Below are 24,972 nucleotides of genomic sequence, written 5' to 3'. Positions count from 1 at the left end.
TGCTGCCTAGAAGACTCGAGTTTATTGTTTTTAGATGTCTTTTTCATTTCATGTTTTCAAACTTATTGCAGTGATGTTTTTGGAGATAGAAATTCTGAAAACACTGGCATACTTGCTAAACCATAATTTCTAAGCAGCTGCAGCTTCTGACTGATATCCTTATCCCCCCCTGAAAATATTATATTAACTGCAGTAATTCATCTTTGTAAAAGAAGGCCGCACCAAAGACACTAGTAAATTAAGTCACACTCCAGTCATAAAATAGTAGATCCACTAAAAACACCCAAGGCTCTTTATCCTTGAAGTCCTAATTATTTTTCCCCTTATTCCTTAAAGTTTTTGTACAGTGTTTCACAGCTATACTGCTGCGGCACAGCCTTTAGCTGGAAATTTTTACTGAGACAGACAATGCGTCAAGATCTTTACATTTTAATGGTCTGAATTATCCCTGGTTGAGGATCCAGAACTGGCACTGGGAGGTAGATCAGGGCAGAAGCAAAAGCAGAGAATTGGATATAATGAAAGTTCTTTCAAGAACAGGTCCTCAAGAGGACCAAATATGTAAAGGAAGCATGAAAATGGTTTATTAATTGTTCAGAGATTTCATTACATCTGGAAGCACCCATGTGTTTCACGTCAAGTGGGCCGAACACCTAGATGATTTACTGAGTGTTTGTTTTTAAATCTGGATATTTTGATGTCCTTTTCTTTGTTGTCTTGTAAGATATCTTACTTTTACACCCATTTTGATGGGTGGATGGAGCATGTTGCATTAGATTTGCTCTCACCCTGCTCCCGCCTTTCCCTCCGTCCTTTGATGAGTTTCCTCAGACCTCCACATTGCTATACCCTTCACCTAGATCAAAGGCAAGTGGACCCACAGACTCCTAGGTACCTCACATCAGGCCAGTTCTTATCTAGGATATGTTCACAAGTTTAGTGTACTTACGAAATAGCTCTCTGGACACAAGTTTTCCTCTAATACTTCTTCATGGTGAAACCATTTTGGTTGTAATCAGACAGGTCACTATGGCCCAATTCGTGTAAGTGAACTTTTTCGACTTACACAAGACCTACCTTTCCACTCATGATAATGAGAAAGATCCGGGCATGTGATTTGGGGTAACATTTTATAGGTGTGCATCACAGAAAGGAAAGCAATTTCATTCAAGCTCTTGGCCTGCCCTAACATGGTCTACAAGTGGAATAAAGTTCTCAGAAACCCAAGACATTATTAATCTTGTCATTTACACAAGGTGATAAGTCCTTTCATTTTTAAACAGGCCCTTGACAGCTGGTATTTAGTAAGTAGACTAAGAGAAGTCTGCTGTTCCCTCTGAAGAAAACAAAATGTGTCGATAAGAGATTACCTAATGCCTGATGTATATTTTGAAGAAATAAGATCTAGAAGAAAGAGTGTCCTTCAGAGAATACAAGGTCAGAATTCACTTAGGGGATTCTGCCGGCTCCCTTGTCGTTGAGGAGCAGCAGCAAGATTCTACAGTGTTTTCAGTTGGATCAGGCATTGTTCTCGTTTGTGCTTTACCTTATAAAGTTTTAACTGCTTCCAGGACCATCATGGCTGAACTGGCACACCCACTTTCCCTCTCCCTGGGTCCACGTCAGCGGTGCTATCAGGCTGCTGTGACACTATAACAGTATTATTATTGCAGGCTTATTATGGACTCAGTTGTCAAGTTATTTTCTTTGGCTTTTTACTGAAAGAAAAAATGTATGCCTACATCATTCAATTAATGCAATTTGTGCAAAAAAGCAAAATGTAGTATCTTAGCCTCTCTCTACTTTTTAAGCATGTTTGCGTCAACTGTCAGGTAATTTGTTAATTTGCTCTTCCTTTACAAGGATTTCTGTCCACATTTTCTATGACCTCTTTTGATGTTAAAATTATTATTGGCTTTGGCCATTTTCTTTGCTTGGCTTTTAAGTCAAGTTCCACTTTTATACCAAAGTTATGCTCTGCTGTTTTAAGATGAATGCCAGCTGGCAATACCCAGAGACTGGCTTTGTGAACGGTGCCTAAGCTGACTTTGGGGGGATGCTGTCTGGCTGATAAGTTACTTCCTTCACCCGAAGATGAAACTGTCTCAGACATAGTCTGTCATTTGATATTTACATGATAAAACAAATAGCATCCCCTCCCCACAAAAAAGTTTCCCTCATGTAATTATGCCCAGCACACAACACTGCCATAGCACTACACAGACTAGGAATTTTTACCAAGACCCACAAACCACGTAAATTGGAAAAAGATGATCTGCACATTCTAAGTAATTAATATTTGCATGTACACAACACTTTTCATTCAGGAAGATCTAAAAGCATCACAACCATACCAGACTCCAGCTATTTCTGGAATGGTACGAAAAAGATAGTTGTCAGAATTCATTACAAGCCAGTCATCAAGGAGGAAAACATGTTGGTTAAGAACACAAGAAACACCTCCAGTCTAGTAAAAAACCCAAAGAGGATCTTTAGCTTCCTGACTTTCCAAGCATTCTGAAACTGTTCAGAATGATCAATTTTCATAGAGTCAGACAAAATGGCCACATTAAAGACGGGTGGCTAATGAATATTTCTTGTGGGGTCTGTAGAGAGATCCTTAGAGGTTATTTAACAGGACAACTTGCAAGGCTTCCAGGCTGGGAACACTGTAGGCTCCAGGTATAATAACGTGTATCTTTATCACTTGCCCTGTTCTTGCAAACTAGAGTCAACAGTCAATCCTTTCTGTTTTGTTTCATCCAATAAATTACACTTGGCTTTCTCTTCATGTTCTTAATGAAGAGATAAAAATGTGTGGGGCAGAACTTCTCCTTCATCAGTAGTTTTGTTCTGAAAATAGCCAGTGGATACATATAATTTTGCTTCGGAAGCAGATACAGCAAGACAGTACCTGACGTTTCTCAGTTAATATTTTATAGTCTTTAGACTGTTACCTTAAAGACAAATTCGGGATACTATGTCTTTGGAGGAACTAAGGAAACTAAGGATGGTTTGCTTTAGCGAAGCTTGGCCACGATAATGCTTCCATTCTGTTGGACAAATATCTTTACATTCTGTCATCACTCTCTGCCTGCTGAAGACACTTTTAGTTATCTCTTACTAATCAGGATTAGAATGTGTAATAGGGTCCTTCTTTCAGAGGTTAAAAACTTTTCACTCCTGCCCTCCTGAGTAGGGGTTTCCCATGTTGCTATGGAAAGATCAGGGGTCCAGAGCAAGTTTCCTAAAGCCAGCACATATGCACACGTTGTCTCTGTGGACTTGATGTTACCTCTGCAGCACCAAGACTGACAGATGTGTTCATATCAAATATTGACTTTGTTCAGACATGCACTGAACGGTCACTTATCTCCCCTTCTATCCACACTCTAAACATTAAAGTTCCATTCAGCTTTTCCTAGTCTTCGGACTGGTAAATTGAATGAAGCTATAGAAAAGAAAGCATTCAGGCTGATTGTTGGGAGGTGGGAAGGAAGAAATCAACTGTCTACTTCAAAGTGAAAAGACAGCAATAGTCTGAAAAAGTTGTCTCTCGGTACAGATTTTGCAGGGAGTACATTTCTCTATTATTTCAATTATTACAACTTCCTGAATAGGTTGAAGGTCACTCATAATTCACACTTCTGCCATTTTCAGACATGCCAAATGCAGTCTATTAAGCATAAATAAAACTTCCAGTGCTTGACCAGGAAAAATAAATGGGAATTCATAACAATGAGCCCTTATTCATCTTTTTAAAAGTAAATGATGTTTTCTTTCTTTCTTGTTTTCCCTCTGTGCACTGAATTTTTCTTCTGTCTCAGTAATACAAGCATAATACTTTGAATCGATCCAAGCATAGCAAACTAGACAGCAAGTCTGGTCTGACAGATTCTAGATTTTTCTACTTTATAGGATAATAAACAAGAACCCACATTATTGCCATTATAAATACAAATGGTAGCATCATCAATTTGATGGAGGAATAGGTTGAACACAGGCTGTGACAGTACAAAACAGAATTAATCTGAAAGTCTTTTATAGCCTACTACCTTTGCTATCAGAATGCTTATAACTGTCTACACTCTCTTTAGTGGCTGTCCTCTTGGGCTTAAATGACAAAAGAAAATGAATATTTAATAAAGCGTGATTAATTTCAGTTCCAACTGTATATAATAAATAGTTATCTATAACATATATTACATATAATATGCAATTTATAAAATACATAATTGTATATAACTTATATGATATATAATAGAATTAATCATATGCCATTAAATATTAATTTATATTAATATGTAAAATATGGGATTACTCATATCTTGTGCAGATTTTAAAATGTCCCTAAAATGTATACTTTGCCACATTTATAACTCACATATAAAATATATAATATATCCAAGCACATATATACTTATATATAACGTTGTATGAAAATATACATTTTGGCAGTCTAAAATTTGCTAAATCAAATCCACATCACCACTGCCTTTTACCTTTAGCTTAGCCTTGTGAATATTAACTGAACAGATATCCTTTTGACATTTGGAAGCATTTCAAGGTGTGATTAAAATAAATTAAGAATAATAATTATTTTTTAGAGTAATTCCTATATACATGCATAATATATATTTATGCCTTAAATTGTGAATTTCACCAGTAGTAAAACTGAACAATTCGAGGGATTTCTAGTTTTATCTTCAAATATCTGAATGCTTTAGAATTTTTAAAAAAATATTAAGAAATTTCAGTAGCGCGATATTTTGGCAAATTTTAAAATAAAAGAATATAGAAAGATCTATTAAACCATTTACTATAATATTTATTCTTATAAATTAAAGTATTCAGGGATTTAGATATAATATCCATACTTACAAGGACAGAGATAAAGCTTTCTGGAAAAATTAAAAGGAGTCCAGCAAGATATTGGAAAAATTAAATTTTTTCTATGATAAAATGAAAAGACCACCTCAACTTTCAAAAGTTTCCGATATATGGAGAGTTAGGTCATGTTCATAACATGTTGTGTTTCTGGAATTCGGTATTAGCTACCAAATAGAAAACTCTAGAGGAGTTGACACAGTTTTTAAATATTTATCATGACTTTTAAAAAATGGAATTCTCATATAATCCTATTTTCTTATACTAAAAGGCCCCATTCCTCTAATTTTTCACCTTATATTGGGAGAGATTGTCTTCTCCCTTCTAGTAGAGCATTCTGAGAGACACACAGCAAAATAATAAATCAACAACTCTTTTGTATCCATTCCAACTTTTTCTAAGTGAGATTTTGAGCCCCTCTTTAAATACTTGAGTTGAATTCATCACAAAATCCCAGATCCAGGACATTTTTATTTTGGTTCCAGATAACTTTTTCCATAAAACTCCCTGATGGAAGAGACCTGTTAACTCTTTTATGGAATTTAACAGAGGAATTGATTCCCTTCCATTTTTATCTAACACAAAACCCGGAGAGGTTATATTAGTCGTGTCTCTGCTTCGGGTACATAACTCAGATGACATGTAGTTCATAGGACTGCAATATGTAGCCGAAATTTTGAGAATACACTGATTTTAAAGATGTTACGATTACATTTTTATAAGCATGGTCAAGCATACTTAATAGACAAACCTGAAGGAGAAGCTACATAAATCACTTGCGTTCTTTATTATATTTTTATTTGCTGAAAGACCCATTTTCTAACATAAAAGCATAGACGCGATAACTTTTTTTCCTGAAAGGCTTGATTCCTCCAACATTACATTCCATCTTTCCCCCACATAATTGTTTTGAGGCAACAAATTGTCATTATGTTTTCATTTAAAATACTTCTCTCACTTCTCAAACGCCTGCTGGTGTATTGTTATTGCTAGAACATAAACCAGCTTTGTATGTAGACATCTCTGGATTCAAGCATTCAGATTACACTTTGGGACCATTGTAATTATAAGAGCAAAGACATAATTTTGCTTAAGTCTCTGTAAAATCCAAAGAGTTGAGATATAATGAAATGGCAAGTGGTAACAACACCTTGAAAAAAGCACTGGGTTTCTAAGGGCGGTAGATGGGGCTTCAAGGCACATTCTTACTGCGATATGAGGAAGCATGCCTCAGAATCTGCCCTCATTACTTCGGGCTCTTGCCAGTTCTTTTCAAACCTCAGTTCCATGAGCACCATAAAAATTCACTTAAAATCGAAAAGAACACCCTGAAGTTAAAACCCACTCTGCTTTGCCTTGCCTTTCGTGGCCTGGAATGTCACCTTTTACCTCCAGTAAATAAAGCCAACATCAATGCTCTTCCGTGTCTTTTATTTTTTATGCACTCAGTATTCTTCACATGACAATCTGGACACTTAAAGAGAAATTACAGTAGTGATCTATGTCCCGGCAAAGAGAATTATCTTTCTAATGTATAGTTACAGTGTATCTATCACTTTCTTTTGTTTCTTGGACTGTTCACACTGGATTGAGTAAATCTAAAATGGAATTAAAAGAGACATGATTAATAGTGGACTCTATTATTCAAAAGAAATAATGATATCATAATACTTTCTCCCAATGATCTGGCATGTGTGTCTCTGCAGCATTCCCCAAAAGAGACAATTGTACTGTTTTACGGTCTTTCGGGATATTGTCTCTTTAACCTCACTGTTTCCGAGAAGCCACTGAAAAGTTCTAATATGTCACAATTCAAATATCAACATGTTGTTGGAAAGGAAGCTAATAAGTTAAACCTTTGAGAGATGCCAAAAGAAGAGGTGATTCAAACTGTTGAGAGAAGTCTATTGTTTTCTAAGGGGAAATAGAACTCTAGAATGAAACAGGGCACTAATAAGCATTTAACTGGAAAGTTTAGGGGGAAAAAGCAAACGCACACTTTTTTTTTTTTTTTAATCTGGTAACTTTTTGAGCAGAATCATTCCTCTGAGTGTACTTCCAGAGAAGGGAAAATGTGAACGTTAGGGTTAATAAGATACAAACTGTAAATTCTCTGGTTTTTATACAATCATCACATAACAAAGAGTAATTTTCCTAAGATAATCTGGATTTTATCTAAGGATAGAGATAAAGAATCTTAGGTTATATTATATTAGGGCAACATTTTATGTTTGGCATTATTTTCTATAAAGCAACTTCATGTGGTTAAATTACTGTTGCATGAAAAAAATGATTTTATTTTGACAGGAAAGAAACTAAGCAGAAAATACTCCTCATTGAGTTATTTTTTGAATTTAGCACAGTTTTGTGCTCTGGTCTTTTTAAAGAAAAACAAACAATTGGAGTTTAGAGCCACCTACTGGAATGAAGAGGCACGTACTTATGTTTAATGTCCTCTGCTTTTCAAGAGATAAACAGATAAATATAATTAAAGTTATGCACATTTCTGTTGATCTTATAAATCTTAAACTACTCAACTTTTCTCAGTTTGAAATAAGTGGTCCTGTAAGAAACCACAGGTAGAGCAATGTCTTCTCAAAATAGATCCTTCCCATTTCTTAGTAGGGTGTGTCAATTTGTGTTATGTGGTTTTTCTCCCCATTGCATCGAGACTGAGCAGAATTGAATTCCTAGTTTTATTGTTGTCATTGTTGCTTTTGGTGGTATTTGTGTGTGTGTGTGTGAGAGTGTGTGTGAATGTAATGGTTCTCATTTTCACCAGTTAACTGAATAACTTTATTCTTTCTTTCATAACCTCTATCCGGTTACGGAATCGTTGTTTAATAAATAATCCTAGAATAGAATTAAAAACTAAGAACATATTACGTTAAAAAGAAAAGGCACCTTAAATATTTTCATGATTGAATCCTTTTTATATTGAGATATAATTGACATATAACATTATATTAGTTTCAGGTGTACAACATAATGATTCGATGTTTGTATATGTTGCAAATCAGAATTAAATGCTTTTATAAATGAAGAAACCCGGAATCCTAGACAAGGTGATTGGGCAATGACCTACCTAGGGTAACCACACTGGTCAGGGGAAAGGTAGGCAGCTCTTGGAAATTATAGGTCAGGGTTTTTTCCACACTTGCCCCACTGCTTTTTAGTCAGTTATTAATGGATTTCTTAAATCCTTCCTCTCATCAGCATTTTACTAGAAAGTAAGAGGAATAAGCACCACCCCCAAACCCTGGCAAAGGAATCAATTGAAGGCATAATGCCTGCTTTCAAAGAGTGGGATCAGTATCTGGATCATGAAGGCAGGTCCTGGACCTGTGAGCGGCACTTTTTTTTGGCGGTACGCGGGCCTCTCACTGTTGTGGCCTCTCCCGTTGCGGAGCACAGGCTCCGGACGCGCAGGCTCAGCGGCCATGGCTCACGGGCCCAGCCGCTCCGCGGCACGCGGGATCCTCCCGGACCGGGGCACGAACCCGTGTCCCTTGCATCGGCAGGCGGACTCTCAACCACTGCGCCACCAGGGAAGCCCGTGAGTGGCACTTTTGATTGGTAAAAGAGGGATTAAGTTTTTAAAAAACCAAATGCTCTCCTTTGACTATGTTCTCCACAGATCTCGTTGTCATGATTCTTTATGTTGTGCCCCTCCAGCCTATTACCTTAAAAGCTCCTTGTTGAGAAGGTGCTACTTTTGAGAACATGCTCGAGGGGAGTAATTGTGCCCCTGCCAGTCTTCGCTAGGCCACTGCTGGATAACGCAAGACACATTCAACTCTCTGAGTATGTGTGTGGCTCCCTAGAGTAAGGAATTCAGAGGAGGGATTGTTCTTTGTTAAACATTACACAGGGTGTATGTGACACAGCAAGCCTCGCATTAAGAAAATTTGATTTGTGAAGTGGGAGCTAGAAAAGATTTATGAATTGGCATGAGAGTCACAGCTTTCCATTTGTCATCAGAGGGCTAGTTCTCAGTGTATATAAACAGGAAAGCTAGTTCTTTTGATGAAAATAAAAAGGAATATTTTTGTTAAGGTATGGGAAAATGTACAGTTATCTTAGTGTATATATATCTTGCCCTTTCTTAATATTCACTTCTCTTTCTCTCCCCCCACCCCTTCATTGTCTCTTGAAGATATTTTATAGAGTAGTTGCAGACATTGCGCCAGGAGAGGAGCTCCTGCTGTTCATGAAGAGTGAAGATTATCCCCATGACACTATGGCACCGGATATCCACGGTTAGTACCACTCATGCCACCATCCGCGCCACCCTCATTTGGAGATTGTGATGGAGCATGCCAAAGGGTCCGTCGCACTTGGTACTTGTTAGTTTCCCTGGGTAGTCAATGTCAGGTTTAAGAAATTCCTTCTCATAGAGTAGCTATTTTCTTGGTATGACATCTGGCTAATATTACGGTGAAGCTAAAGGAAGCAGAGGTCTTCTCTGAAATGGAGGTCAGAGGAATTTTGAATATTTGGACTGAGACATCACATAGGTCAACCTTTTGTCAATGCCTTAGACTATAGTGAGAGTCCTTTCACTGTACAAAAGTCATTTCAGGGAGCTTGGTCTTGGGCTTTTATATATCTAGCAGTTGTTTCTCCCATCTAATGTTCTATTACTGGGAAAAGTATTTCTACTTGAGTAAAAACCTAGCCAGCGTGACCATATGGGAGAGGGCTGGAGGCATGAGGATTGGGAGAAAAGTACAGATGAAGAAATTTTAGAGCCAGAGGAATTTGTATTTGTCAGAGACCTATTCTAAATTAAAGAAGGGGGGATCAAAAAGAATTATAATTAAAAAAAAAAGAATTATAGTTACTAGTGATGTATATTCAGGTAAGAGTGAAAGGAAATTTTATTTGTATTGATTTGTATCATTGGGATGAGCGTTTAAGACTGTTTTCTTTCTTTTTCCTGTTTCTCTCCCCTCATGGAATGTGATTTGATTTAGCATAATCTAGTGGTGTCTCTAGAGTGTTTTTATAGTTGGAAGGACCACTGGGAAGGGTTACCAGTGAGAGGTGAGGATGGCTCCACTTCCCATCTCTCTGGCATTCCAAACAGGAGAACCTCAGCCTCTGCATCTGCAGCTCCTGCAAAGAAAGCTACCACTATTGGCTGGCTCTTTACTTGAGCATTTTTATCCTTTGGCTGAGCTGCATTCTGCCCCTTTGTAGATTATACCAGTTGTATTTTGAGGAGCCTTTTGGAACTTGTTTTCTTCTTAGAAACTGTGACAAGTCAATGGCCTCAGAAACCCAGACTTGTTAACTAGCCTGGTAGAATTTGAGCCTGAATGGGGAGCCTGACCCAGTGGGAAAGGGCTCTTTGACAGCAGGGAGTGCTCAGATGATTAAAAAAAAAAATTAATTTGGGCTGTCTCTGGTACAAGGCATCTTTCATCAGTGAATGTTTGCTCTAAAAAGGTTTTCAAACAATTATTTTTTTAATATAAATGGTTACTGTACTATTCTAAAAAGCCTAAATAGAGGTGACTATTTTTCTTTAAGGGCTACCATTCATAAATTACCTGCCTTTACAACACTCTGGAACCCGTTGGTTGCTTTTCATTTTCAATGTGTCATACCCATATCCATACATATACCTGATATGTTAAATATAATGTTTATAATGTTTACATGGTGATTTGTATTTCATACTTCTAGGATTTAATGTTTCTTAGAAAAGAAAAAATAAAACACATGCATTGTACACCTACTGTAGGCTAGATATTTTACGCTGACCATTTAGTGTCTCATTTAGTCTTTTATACATAGATCAAACCTGTAAAAAAGGAATTATTTCCATTATACAGATAGGAAAATGAGGCCATATAAGGCTAAGTAAATTGGCCAAGACCACATGGCTAGAAAGTGGTAGAGGCAGCATTCAAACCAAGGTCTTGCTGTCTCTAAAGCTTATGCCTTTTCGTAGGCCTGGAGGTTGTTTGTTTTCAGACTGCTGGCTGAGATCCTAAATTTAGATCTTAAACATGTGAATAGTGTCACAAACTATAGGAAACGTTTCCATTACCTAGTTTATGTTATTGAGAAACCTGTCTTACAGCTGAGGTGATTTATTTTAAAATAGCTCCCTCTTCTTTAACCAAGTCCAAAGATGACAAACCCTACTGAATCTACATACTAATTTCTTTACTTTTCTGGCCCCTTTGTTATTGGTTTAGTTTAAACTGAACCAGTATCGTATATGGATCACAGCAGCAGCGACCCGTTTGACCTCTCTGCTTGGCTTCTCAAGCTGCAATGGGGCATTCCAACTTTCAGTGGCTTTCTGTACCCTTCTTAGCATGGACCTAAAAAGCCCCCAGTGACCTGCTACCCTCTCTAACTTCATTTCCCACTCCTCTGCTACATGCACCCTATAAACCTGTCACACTTTACTGTAGCTTTGCCTTTCCGCGAGCCTGCCCTGCTCCTTCTTGCCTTCATCATTGGTCCATGGTATTCACACCGCCTGCAATGTCTCCCCTCATCCTCCTTCACCTGGCTGATTCTTCCTCATTACAAAATCTTTGCTGAACCCTCTCTTCCCCAGGATAGATGGATTTGGTATATTCCTCTGGGCTCCTAATTTAGGCCTGTGCATGCACCTGTCATAAGATGTATCACACTAGTTGTTCACATGTGTATCCCCTTGGGTTTCTTATGTATTCATTCCCTAGCAAAATGCCTCACATTCAGTAGGTGACTAAAATATTCCCTCAAAAGCATTCGGTCAATGAATAACTGGATATAGGTCCTGGCTGCAGGTCTGTAACCCAGGGATGATGTATCGTGTTGCTGTCCTCTGTGCCTTTCAGCACTGTGAGCTGTTTGCAGGACTTCTGTGAGGATATCTGTGTGATCAGTGCATAGTATGGCCTCATGAGTGGGCTGAAAGCTATTCCAATAAAAAGAATAGAAACGATGGCGTCACTACCTGACACTCCATAGCCTTGCTATCTCTGGTCCCCACTATTACCATTTATTTATCTTAGTGATTTAAAGTGCAAATGCATGATATGCTGGCTATTTACCAAAGCCATGCCAATTAGCACTGGCCCTGAGGGAACATAAATGAGCCTAGAAAAGTGCTAAAATCATGCTGTGTCACATTATAAGTAATGATGAATGTTAAAGCATTTCCAAGTTTATTGATATTAGCCAGGTTTCAGTACGGCTCAGATAGGGACTCTGTCCCGTGTCCCCTCCAGGTAACATGGCACAATGAGAAGGGTATAGAACGGAGGTGTGTGTTCAAAGTCTGACATAACCATTTAGCTCTATGATCTCTGATTACTGAACTTCTCTGAGCATCAGTACCCTCATCTGAAAATTGGGATACAAATCTGACATATAATTCCTCACGGTCAGGTTTTAGGAATATCAATAATCCATGTACAGGGTTGAGGACATAATGATGCTCAGTAAGTGGTCATTATGACTTTTAATATCCTGTGAATATTAAACCCTGGAAGGGTTTCGTCATAAAGTTTTATCTGATAAGAAAGCTATACGGGAGCCACAGCAATCACTTCTGTTATTGTTGTAGGCTTTGTCCTGGCTTCTTTACATTTATTGTTTCTTTTTTTTTTTTTCCTCTTCTTTTTTTTGCCACACTGCACGGTATTCGGGATCTTAGTTCCCCGACTAGGGATCAAATCCGTGCCCCCTGCAGTGGAAGTGTGGAGTCTTAACCACTGGACTGCCAGGGAAGTCCCTGCATTTACTATTTCTAATCCATGTTAAAATGGAAGTGGTGGAAAGGACAACCAAATAATTTCTATTATGTCTTCCGTAATTCGATAAGAACTGCCAGTGTGTGGTGGCACTTCCTGATCACCTAGTTCTGATAACACCTGAATTATTTTCACAGAAGAACGGCAATACCGCTGTGAGGACTGTGACCAGCTCTTTGAGTCCAAGGCTGAACTAGCGGATCACCAGAAGTTCCCATGCAGCACACCCCACTCGGCATTCTCCATGGTAGAGGAGGACTTTCAACAAAAACTCGAGAGTGAAAATGATCTCCGAGAGATACATGCAATTCAGGAGTGTAAGGAATGTGACCAAGTGTTTCCCGATTTGCAAAGGTTAGACATGGCATGTTGCACTACAAAAACGTGTTTATTTACTCTACAGTAAAATGTTTATGCTGAATTTTCAGAATTGATGCAAATGGGAAATTTGGAACAGCAATGAGCTGGACAAATGTGTTAGTCACACGTTCGGAAATCATTTTCCCCTGGAAATTCTCACCTGTCAAATATTTGCAGTGAAGTTAGAATTAGTTATTTTGATGCCAGATAGAAAATAATACTTTTATTATTTAGGGAGGGTTATTGGCAATTGCAAGCTTAACATTATAGTAAAACGTAACTTAGAGGAGGTATCAAGAGTAGAGGAGGCGACAATGATGCTGATTAATCTAATTATGCACCAAACAGAAAAGCGACCCTCTAGAAACATTTAGATGATAAAAAGGAGACTGTGCTGGTACTTACTTAATGAAGATAGGTAGTCTTTTGATAGATCAGTGTAATCTATGAATTTAATTTCAACTATTTATCTAAACTGCACATATATAAAAGAATAAGAGAAGCATGTTCAGTGAAGAAAATATTGAATTTTCAAAAAGGGAAAAAGTAAACATAATCTAAATGAAATAATTCTATAATGCTTATTACAAAACGAAAATCATATTTCAGTGATAATATTGACTTTTCATAGCCCTTTGAATTTAATTCCAGAACATCTTTTAAATTTCTGTTAAAGAAAACAACAACCCTGGAACATATGTTTTGAAAACTGTATTGATAATTATGCTACAAAATGGTCTTTCAGATCAGAAAGGTGTTTAACCAGCTAATAAGTTTTTTGTTTGTTTTTTCTACCTAATGGTTTTTGCCTTGGTCCACAAACAATTTTAATAATTGTATTCATTACTTTGCTTTTAAATCTGGAACCTATAATCAGAATTTCAACTGAACATAAAAACACTGTGTTTAAATGGGTATGGGAGTATATCAGCCGGCCTTAGTCAAGGATTTGAATTACTCACAGTTTGTCTTGGACACCTCACCTCTTTTAATTTACCTTTTTGTTTCCTTTCTTTCCTTAGTGCCTCCTCTTCCTCTTTCTCCTTTCACCTCTGTTGATTGCCCCATATCTCTCTTCTCATAGGAAAGGGTTTCATTCCATTTTAATTCATAGATGACCAAAAAGGCATCAAGTATAACCCATGCCTTGAGGAGACTGAGTCAAAAGAATGAATCTGTCTAGCTTTGAAAATTCAGGCTTAATCTAGCTATTAGAGAGAAAACATTTTGGGGGCTAAGAGGGTTTTCCCAGTACTCTTTAAACTTATCTTTACTACTTAATAAAAACCCACATAGAGAATAAATCTGTTATGTATGTTTGGTAAAACATGGATTTATAATCAAAAACCGTCACAGTATGTCTCCTAAATACATTGTGTCCGAATTAAAAACCAAAATGAAAATACTTTCCTTACCTGCTACTAAATACCAGCAGGTACTGTAAAGCCATATCTCTGATGCCAGAGAGTAAGTATATTTCCTTCTATTTTGTTATAAAAAATAATGGACAGCATTATAAAACAAAAATTGACAGACTGAACACTAAAATATTGTGTATAGCAATACTTCTCAGGTGGAGAAAACTTCTTACTCTGACTAGGTATAAGATTAAGCCTGAGTCAGTGCTACTTAATGCCAAAACCAACTGTCAATTTAGCTCCTTCAGTCAAACATTCAGTAGAAAACAATTAAGGAAACCTAATTATCTGGCATTGGATGAACCCTCAAAACTCACTTTTCAGTAGCTCAGCCAGATGGATATATCATGTCACTATGCGACCTGATATCAGTCATCCAGGTGATATTTTGGGTTATATAATTTAGCCAGTGCAGAACCTATGTGCCCTGAAGATTTTCCACTTTATTGAAACCGATATTGTTTTATATGTTAAACAAATGAGAATTCCTTTCTTGACATGATATATTATTCTGTTCTGTATCTTTTGTGTAAAATATTAAGAAAAGAATACCACCCTCCAAAAAAAGGGGGGGGCGAGAAACAAAGGTTGAACCCAGAAGGCTAAGCAAAGCTCTATAAATGGGGATAAAATTCTATGAAAAGTGAAGTTTCATTAATGACTGACTGGGTACTTCTGTGTTTATGAAAGCAATGAACATTTGCTTTTGCAAGAACCACTTGCCTTTTTATTTTCTATCACTGATTAGCTGACAGCTGATCATTCCATGGAACAATATGGGTTTTATGCTGGATTAGAAGAAGCAAAAAAAGAGAAAATTTCCTTTACTTTGCTGTCTTTTTCCCCCTTTTGTTGTATGTACTATACTCTTAAAACAATATCACACCCTTGGAGTTAGGAGGCAAGAAAAAGTCTCAATGTATAGGACAATCTTTTACCACTAGGTTTCAGAGTTTATGATTTGAGATGCATATTGGAATATAATATATGTCATAAAATGGCATGCCTTGATAGTTTGCTAAAGACAGTAGTACGAATAGCAGTCTGTACAAGGATTTTGGAAGATGTCCCTGACTCAGTTCAATGTTAACTGCCATTGTTGATATCTTTCTCTTAACTCTCTGATTAACATTTCAACTTGTGTAACAAACAGAGGATTACATATTGTAGATAAAGATAGGGACAGTCTTGTGACTCCACACACCTGTACTCTCCTGGTACCTTTTGTTCACAGAGATATCGCCACTGGTGCTCAAATAGAATAGCATTACCAAGTCGACTGACTCATAGGGCAGGAAAAATAAGTTCATGTGCCAATATGAATAGAAGTGGAAGGAGGAAACTGAGGAGGAGAAAAATATGGAAAGGTGTTTCTAATTTATCAAGATATGAGAAAGAGCATATCAGTTTTTCACACACACTCCCATGCACATGGTGTGTACGAACACTGGATAACATATTCTAGGTACACAGAGGTCTTACTTGATTCTCAAACTTAGAGTGTTCATTTCACAGAAAAATAAAATATAGGGAAGAAACAGTGCTCGTGTGCTTGGTAGTTAAGTTTTTTTTTTAATACCTTTTCATTATGGAAGATTTCAAATACACACAAAACTAGAGAGAGCGGTGTAATAACACCCATACACTCAGGTTCAGTAATTATCACACGAGGCCTATCTTGTCTCAGCTATACTCATTTTGGATTATTTGAAACAAATCCTGGACATTATGTCATTTTATTCATAAAGAGCTCAGTATGTGTCTGTAGAAAGTAAGGACTATAAAACATAAGCTCATTTAAAAAATAATGGTTCCTTAATACTATCAAATATTCAGTCGGTGTTCAAATTCCCCCCAGTCATTTCATTATTTTTAGAGTTTTCTGGTTTGAATTAAGATCAAAATAAGGTCCATGATGGCAATTGGTTGACGTCCGTCTTATATATCTTAACTTATAGGTTCCCCAAGTCAAAGCCAGTAAGTCTCTCTCCCTCTTTCTCATTACAGTTTATATGCAGAAGATACTGAGTGTTTTTTCCTGTAGCATTTCCTCCAGTCTGTATTCTGCTGATTATATCCCCTTGGTATTGTTTAACGTCTTTCTCCATCTCCTCTGTTTCCTGTATACTCATGGTTACATCCCAAGCTGTGATCAGATTGCTCAGTATTTTAGGAAGAGTACCTCATTGATGGTATCATTTATTTCCACCAGGAGGCATATAATGGATCGCCTAGATTCATTAATTCTTTAGGGGCTGCAAAATGAATGTATTCTAATTCCCCCGTTCTTTCATTATTTATTATCTGGAATAATTCTATACAGAGAAACTTCCCCTCACTGTTTATTTGCTCACCCTGAAGTACAGCTCGTATAGGAAAGGCAGGATATGTACATGAGTTTTTCCCTTTATTTACTAGCTTTCAGAATAATGATTTGGCTTCTCAGCATCTTCCTGGGGTAACTGGTGAGGTTCCATTTGTTTCTGAGTATCATTATCATTAAAAGATGAGATTATTACTCTTACTGATGCTTAAATTTCCCAATCTTTAGTCAGTGGGTGTCTCTTCAGGTTGGCACCCTAATTTTTTTGACACGATCTATAACCCTCTTGCTTTTTGCCATGACAAGATGTTCAAGGCCCATCTTGTGCATTTCATGCTTCGCATTTGAAACAGGCTATTTCTCTGAGGAGCTCTGGTTACTTTATTTGGGAGTAGTATCCTAATGTGTTATGTGTGTGTGTTTAATTAACAAAAATGTTGCAGACATCTTCTGAATATCACAGTAATCCATTATCTATAATATTTACTTTTCATTATATCCATGCAGATTTCATATTCAGATTTTAGAGAGGGAAGCAAACATTTGAGAAGATAAAATAGTCTAAGCTTTAAAGCATAGAGAAGCTATGCTTGTGAGAAAATTCTAACCCTGTTTTTCTTTTGAGGGGCTTTACTAGTGCATCCACTTATGATATACTTTTCTTTCCTCCCTAATTCATAGGTTGTATATATATAATCTTAGGTTATAGTATATATACATATATATTTTTTTCTAGATAATGTTTCTATCTATATCTACTTCTATATCTATATGCATACATGTTCATTCATCGGTCCATCTGTCTGACCATCCATTACATTGGTTGTATTGGGAAGTTGCTTGTTGAATAGTTGGCTTACAGGTCCCTTTCCCATATGGTGATTTGAGTAGGAATAAAAGTGCTTTGTTGAATGTAAGGGTTATATACAGTAGATAGAATAGCTTCCTGCATGTTCTTAAGCACTTTCTTAATGTTTTCTATTTGAGTATTTGTGTTTGAATTAAGTGGGTAACAGCAATACATGTTGCGGCTAGAACTATGTAATGAATCCAGAACTGGACAAATCGCTAGTTGTTTATCATTCCCCTACATTGGCACCTAAACTCTGCTAGCTGAATCAGATTTATTTCCCAACAACAGGGGTACTTCTCTGTATTGCTGAGAGACACAGTCTAGGGAACATAAAACGTACTTTTGTCTGTTGCAAGCCTGTTTCCTCTCTTTCTTCTCGGACTCAACTCCTTTCCCTCTTCTTTCTTTAATTGCCAGTTGGATTAGTAATAAAATGACGTTCTGTTTATGAATGTGTTCTTGGTCACCATGTCCTATTAAATCAATTGTTCTCTTAACAGCCTGGAGAAACACATGTTGTCACATACTGAAGAGAGGGAATACAAGTGTGATCAGTGTCCTAAGGCATTTAACTGGAAGTCCAATTTAATCCGCCACCAGATGTCACATGACAGTGGAAAGCACTATGAATGTGAGAACTGTGCCAAGGTACAGTGAATTTGTAGACTACTTGGCCCCTCTGTGTCATCCTGCTCTCTCTTAATCCATCATTTGCCACGGTATATAAAAACAAGCCTTGAGAGGGGAAACTATAAATATCCTAAGAAAAGTAGATGGAGTGTTGTGTGCTACAAGGCATTAGTAGTACAGTGTATAGAAACACTTAGTGGGTATCCTTTTATTTTTGTAAGGGAGGAAACAAGGCTTGATGGTGAGTTCCAGAACTAAGTGTCAGACATCCTTGGTAAATTCCTGGTTCCGCTACTGGCTTTCCAGCGTGGGGTTGTTTTATAGCCTTATGGAGAATGAAAATTGTATCCAATGCACATTACTAATTTCTTTTAAGATCAATTTGTGAGGAAATCCCATAAAGTTTCTGAATGCCTATTCAGAAAGAATGGGAGACTCCTACATTTGCAGGTTTTTCCACCGAAGTCCCCACCATAAATTATGACTCGGTTCTAATTAAAAGTGTAGTGCCTTAGTGGCCAGGGCTGAACAACGAACGTTAAGAGTGAAACGAAAGCCCTTCACCTTGACCGTAACTCTGAACTACGGGAACGGCAATTCACATCATTGAATTTTCATGTTTCTCAATTAACTAAAAGATGTCCTGGTGTCATGAAAATTGAGTTCTCTTTCCAAAAACTTTTCATAACATTTGCATATCTTTTCTCATGCCAGTGGAAATTGGGACTTTCGACCTTATCTTTAGAGATGTTTTGCTCCCTGATGTGTGGGTAGCTTTTTCTTTTTCCTATTTCTTTTTTTGTTTGTTTGTTGTTTGTTTGGTTGGTTTTCTTAGTACCATGTCCAAAGGAATGATTTTAGCTTAATGGTAACTTAATGAAACACTGTGTTAGAATTTATACCCTAGGGGAACTCCTTGAATAGATTTGGGATACTTTAGTCAAAATCCCCCCAACTTTGTACATAGTGTGTCTTTGTTTAAAGGGTGTAAATAGCACACCATTTTTTAATAATGTCATGGCCTGCATTTTTATTATTCAACTCCATTCACTCTAAATAGAATCAAAAAGCCCTTAAATATGCTCTAATAATGCCATTAATTATTTTGTTCAACTGATACCAGCGGGTACTTTGTGCTAAGTATACAAAACTGAATAATTTGTAAGTCCTGACCCTAGAGAGGCTGACACTTTGGAAATAGGACTTTCTTTCAGTCTTTGGGTAAACAAATAAAAAGAAAACAAATACACAAAATTCCTTCTTGAGTTATTCCCGGTCTTCTTTCTTGTGTCCTAGAATTAAGTTTCTTGATTAATCAGTACTCATTTCCTAGCAGGTTTTCACGGACCCTAGCAACCTTCAGCGGCACATCCGCTCTCAGCATGTTGGTGCCCGGGCCCACGCGTGCCCGGAGTGTGGCAAAACGTTTGCCACTTCGTCGGGCCTCAAACAACACAAGCACATCCACAGCAGTGTGAAGCCCTTTATCTGTAAGTTTTTCACACTCCAGCCCTCCTTCCTGCAACTGTCTCTTATCCAAAAGGCACTGTGATCAGGAGGGTGGGCCATGCATGGCCATGAGGGGGGCCTCTGAATTAGCGATTTATGGTCTCATCCAGTTGGGCTATTTTCTATTACAAGAAAATCTTTTATAACCAGGTCTATGGTGTTTTGTCTATGATGCCTGGGGTGTTTTCTTTTAGATGGAATCAATAACAGGTAGAGAAGTCATTAAATCATGTAAAGGAAGCCTCCCCAGGTTGTGGGATTTAAGAGAGACAACGAGATTTGTCTCATACTGAAAATGTGTGTGGCTTTGTAAAACAGCAAATCGCAGATACCACTAAACAAGATGAAGTGAGAAATGCCTGTTCTGGATCAGAAAGAGCTAGAAGAACCCCACCTGGCAAGGACGCTTATTAGGACTCGTGTGTGTGTGTGTGTGTGTGTGTGTGTGTGTGTGTGTGTGTGCGTGTGTGTGTGTGTGTGTGTGTTGGGGGTGGGATAAAATGCCCTTTAATCTACCCTTTGTTGCTGATCACAGGTTGCAGATCGGGAGTTCTCAGTTACTTGAAAAGCAGAACATTTTCACTTTGATGCTGGACATCCTGCTTCGATAACCCACTGCACTAAGGCAGATTTACGGGCAGTGTATTTCCAGGGGACATCCAATCTGACCACCTACTTAGAATATCCTTGTACAGAGCGCTTTAGTACAAGTACAGCTCAGCCCTCATTTGCCTCTCTTGTCCACCCACCCCTCTTCTCTGTATTGTGCTGAAATGTTTCATATGGAAAATCAGTTGTTCTTAGTCCATCTGGGCAACGACCCTGGACTTCTTTTCATCTATTGCTCGGCTGGGCATATAAACACAGTGACTCACTGAGCTGTGTTACAAAATTTAAGACAGATTTTGGATCCAGATAAGCATAGAACTGGATGAAACATACTCAGGAGTTGGCAAAACCTCTGACTTGGGAACCCTTGCAAAACAGTTTCTCTGACAAATATTCGATGGTTTGTAGTAGGTATATGAGACACTACTACAGGACCTGATGGAAAAAAAAACTAATTTTCAGTGCCAACGTGGAGATGCCAGAGACTAATGCTCCTCCTTTTTGCCTTTACACAGCCCTCTTTTGTGTTTCCAAGCACCAAGAGAGCTTTTCTTTCCTTTTCCAGCTTACCCTAGCATCCTGTTTTGCTCATATGTTCTTCTGTTCCCTGGTGGAGTAAAGAGGACTAGCAGAGAAACAAAAGGGTGCTCTCTAGTCTCCCTTGAGGAAGCTCTGTTGAAAGTCATGGGAAATAAAGTATACAATGGAAATTTTAGACTTCTTGTCTCAAAAAGACATTCCTGACTCTAGGTCGTAATGCCCTAAAATGTACTTGCAAGTGCTACAGACATATACATAGTTCATTTATTTCTGATTTTTCAGAAATGAATTTTGATAAATTACTCATGTTTTGGTGGAAAATAGGGAGGAATTGACCACAGTGAGTTATGATCACCCATTTAATGCTTTCTTTATTATTTAAAGTAAAAGTCAGAAAATAGAAATTCCTATCATCTAAAATTCTGGGATCTGGAATTTTAATTGTGTTGAAATCAAGTGTTTTGCTTTAAAGCACTATAGGGTGTCCCTTTCCAATCAGGTTGTGCAGACTATTCCCCATGAATGTATTTTCAGTAATTATTGGTAAATTTAAATAGCAGATGGCATTCTTCAAATATAAAATCTGACAGAGGACCATGGGGTAATTGTGAATAATAGCCGTGTAATTTCAGAACAAAAGAGGAGTTGGTGTGGAGACTTTGGAGTGGAGGAGGTTCACCTAGAGTTGATATCTGTTTCTCACCAGAAGGCCACACACCATGATTTACCCCCCCTGGTGTGTTTATGGCAACTGTCTCTTATTACAGTGTGCCACCAAGCTTGAGCCCAGAGTCATCAGTGCTAAGGCAATTACTCACTGCTTTACAGAAACCTCCAGCCTTCCCAAATAGAAACCACATGCTCTAATAGGCTGAATATATTCAAAATACCTCTTAATTTGTTTAATAAGTAGAAAAATGCAATGTTAACTGCTGGCTAATTCCTTATTACTGAGAAGATTACAGTAGAGTATAGACTGCAGCATCAATTGAGCCACTTACCTGGAGGCCTGGTGGTTTGTGGTGGGCCAGGCCAGATCTTCAAGTGAGAAAAACAAAGCCTCTGCCTAAGGAGACATCCCGAATTCTGTGTTCTTGGGACCTGATACAAACACCATTCGTTGGTGTAACAGAGCCTACAACCAGGAAAGTCAGATGCACGTCGGTTACTCTTGATTTTCTTAAATCTATCCAGCTATTAGAAAGAAGTGTAGAGAGCAACATTTCTTTGGTAAAACATTGCTAACCTTTCAAAAACTTATAACTTGTTTGAATACCCATCAAGATCTTTTCTCAACGCCTTTCAATGCCCAGAGGAGAGGTGTCACTTTCTTAAAGAGTGCACATTTATAATTCCATCAATATTTTATTTACTATTTCTTGTTATTGCTCATAGCTGAATTAGTATAACTAGCGAAAGTCTCATGTTTCTACCCTCTACTTCATATGGTTTTAATTAGTGTATCAAAGAATTTAAACAGTATGTGTATTTATTGTATATGGTTAACTAGTATATATTTTTAAAGCAGACTCTGGTCAATATTCCAGTAGAATAACTTGAAAAGGAATCACTCACATCTTCTCTTCCCATTAAAATGCATGTTATAGTCTCTACAATGTCATAAATCATTCCACAGTTGAACGCTCCTTTAATATTACTAAGCACATTGATATGTGTAGCAATGCATTTTAATTGTTAGTAGTAAAAGAAATAGACATAGAATCACTTGGTACTTCCTGTTTGGTTGTGTGTGGGATAATCCAAGTTCTGGATGAGTTTTGTATGACTGAAGGTCTATAAAATCTTCTTTGAATTTTCTTTTTAAATTGTTATTGTTTTGACTTAGGAGCTTAATTTAAAGGCAGTCGTCACATGAAAGAAAGAAATGTTGCATTTTGTCTTCAATTTAATTTCTTATATAAATTGGTTTCAACAGTTACCAACAAGGCATATCATGTTTCTGCATGTATTAAACGTGCACAGAAGCATGAAAGTAAGCTCACACATAAAGGGAACTCATCTTTATTAAAGTAACGTAAAAGGTGTGATGCTTGGGAAATGGATACTATAATGCTGCCAGGCCGTGTATTGAGTAAGATTCCTACCTAGCAAAGGAATTATTAAGGGTTACGGAGTGCCGTCTTAAAATGTACTTAGATCTCTTCACACATATATGAGGCACTTTTGAACTTTATGAACTTTTCTGGCAAATTCTCGGGGACGAGAGTTATTTCCCAGCTGCACCCACTGCTGTGTTCTTACTGGATTATAGCATTCAGCGCACTCTCCCCTGCTTACTGGAGTTGGCTGTACCACATAGAAGTCAAGCCCGGAGATAACCCGTGAAGATATGACAACAAGTGGACATGTTTCCCAAGGACGGGGTTTCATAAATGCAGGAAGGTTAGCACAACCACTGGTGTGAGGGGAAGTCAGAGGACGTGATCATAGTTCATGGGAACCAGCAATGCAGGATGGGCTACATTCAATTTAGTTTCCTTTGCAGCCTTAAAATAGCGCCATTGTAAATTATGTCAGTCTTTCTCAAATCATGAAAATGATTGTTAAAAATGTCTCAGAATACACAATGTGCATTGTTGTGTGGCTTTGATGTGTGAATGATGAGAGCATATGATATAATACAAATTAAATAATGGTAGAGCGGTCACAGGCTTTTTCCCCAAGGGGAGAGGGAATAAAGGTGAAGTTTCTGGTCGAGGGAGAGACTGTTTTATTTTGTGTCGATGCCTACAATATAGAACTCTTTAAATGGTCTAAAATTTTAAAGGGGTTCCTGTTCTGTTTAATGTTTAGTACATCTTAAGAATTTAATCGTAAAGATTCTGTTAGTGTAGTAATTGGGTGGGAAATCAATGCATGCTGGAATTTGACTTTTTAATAAATATTTAAATACACAAATATGATACAAAATATTATGCAGTGGGGATGACAGAATATTTATATATATATGAAATATTTGTGCTGTCTCAAGACATTTGTCAGGTTGGATGCCTTGCTTTGGAATCTAGTGAAACGGGGTTTTCTGTGTTTGGAGCACCCACTTTGGTGCCTCCGACGTCTTTTCCTGGCTTCCTAATTGAAATTTGGGGTAAACCAATTGTGATACTTGCTAAATTCAGAAGCAATTGCCATAAAGCCTGAGATTCTTTTTTGTTGTTTGCACACAGGTGAGGTCTGCCATAAATCCTATACTCAGTTTTCAAACCTTTGTCGTCATAAGCGCATGCATGCTGATTGCAGAACCCAAATCAAGTGCAAAGACTGTGGACAAATGTTCAGCACTACGTCTTCCTTAAATAAACACAGGAGGTTTTGTGAGGGCAAGAACCATTTTGCGGCAGGTGGATTTTTTGGCCAAGGCATTTCACTTCCTGGAACCCCAGCTATGGATAAAACGTCCATGGTTAATATGAGTCATGCCAACCCGGGCCTTGCTGACTATTTTGGCGCCAATAGGCATCCTGCTGGTCTTACCTTTCCAACAGCTCCTGGATTTTCTTTTAGCTTCCCTGGTCTGTTTCCTTCCGGCTTGTACCACAGGCCTCCTTTGATACCTGCTAGTTCTCCTGTTAAAGGACTGTCAAGTACTGAACAGACAAACAAAAGTCAAAGTCCCCTCATGACACATCCTCAGATACTGCCAGCTACACAGGATATTTTGAAGGCACTATCTAAACACCCACCTGTAGGGGACGATAAGCCAGTGGAGTTCCAGCCCGAGAGGTCCTCTGAAGAGAGGCCCCTTGAGAAAATCAGTGACCAGTCAGAGAGTAGTGACCTTGATGATGTCAGTACACCAAGTGGCAGTGACCTGGAAACCACCTCGGGCTCTGATCTGGAAAGTGACATTGAAAGTGATAAAGAGAAATTTAAAGAAAATGGTAAAATGTTCAAAGACAAAGTAAGCCCTCTTCCGAATCTGGCTTCAATACATAATAAGAAAGAATACAGCAATCATTCCATTTTCTCACCATCTTTAGAGGAGCAGACTGCGGTGTCAGGAGCTGTGAATGATTCTATAAAGGCTATTGCTTCTATTGCTGAGAAATACTTTGGTTC

General features: G+C 37.8%; 1 protein-coding gene across 3 annotated transcripts in view; it reads left to right on the top strand.

The window, feature by feature from the left end:
- MECOM (MDS1 and EVI1 complex locus) overlaps positions 1–24,972 on the top strand; it is a 289,791-nt gene that overhangs the window by 233,555 nt on the left and 31,264 nt on the right. For 2 of the 3 annotated variants that reach the window (XM_007446430.1, XM_007446429.1), the window contains exons 3-7: positions 9,044–9,146; positions 12,788–13,004; positions 18,105–18,252; positions 19,571–19,724; positions 24,081–24,971. In XM_007446430.1, coding sequence (XP_007446492.1) covers positions 9,044–9,146; positions 12,788–13,004; positions 18,105–18,252; positions 19,571–19,724; positions 24,081–24,971 — 1,513 coding nt within the window. Of the gene's footprint in view, positions 1–9,043; positions 9,147–12,787; positions 13,005–18,104; positions 18,253–19,567; positions 19,725–24,080; position 24,972 lie in introns of all 3 variants that reach the window. The other variant, XM_007446428.1, reaches the window with a different exon arrangement.

This window comes from Lipotes vexillifer, unplaced genomic scaffold, assembly GCF_000442215.2.
Source record: "Lipotes vexillifer unplaced genomic scaffold, Lipotes_vexillifer_v1.1 scaffold763, whole genome shotgun sequence".
NCBI lineage: Eukaryota > Metazoa > Chordata > Mammalia > Artiodactyla > Lipotidae > Lipotes > Lipotes vexillifer.
Note: the sequence above shows the minus strand (reverse complement) of the source record. Positions and strands in the feature narration are given on the sequence as shown.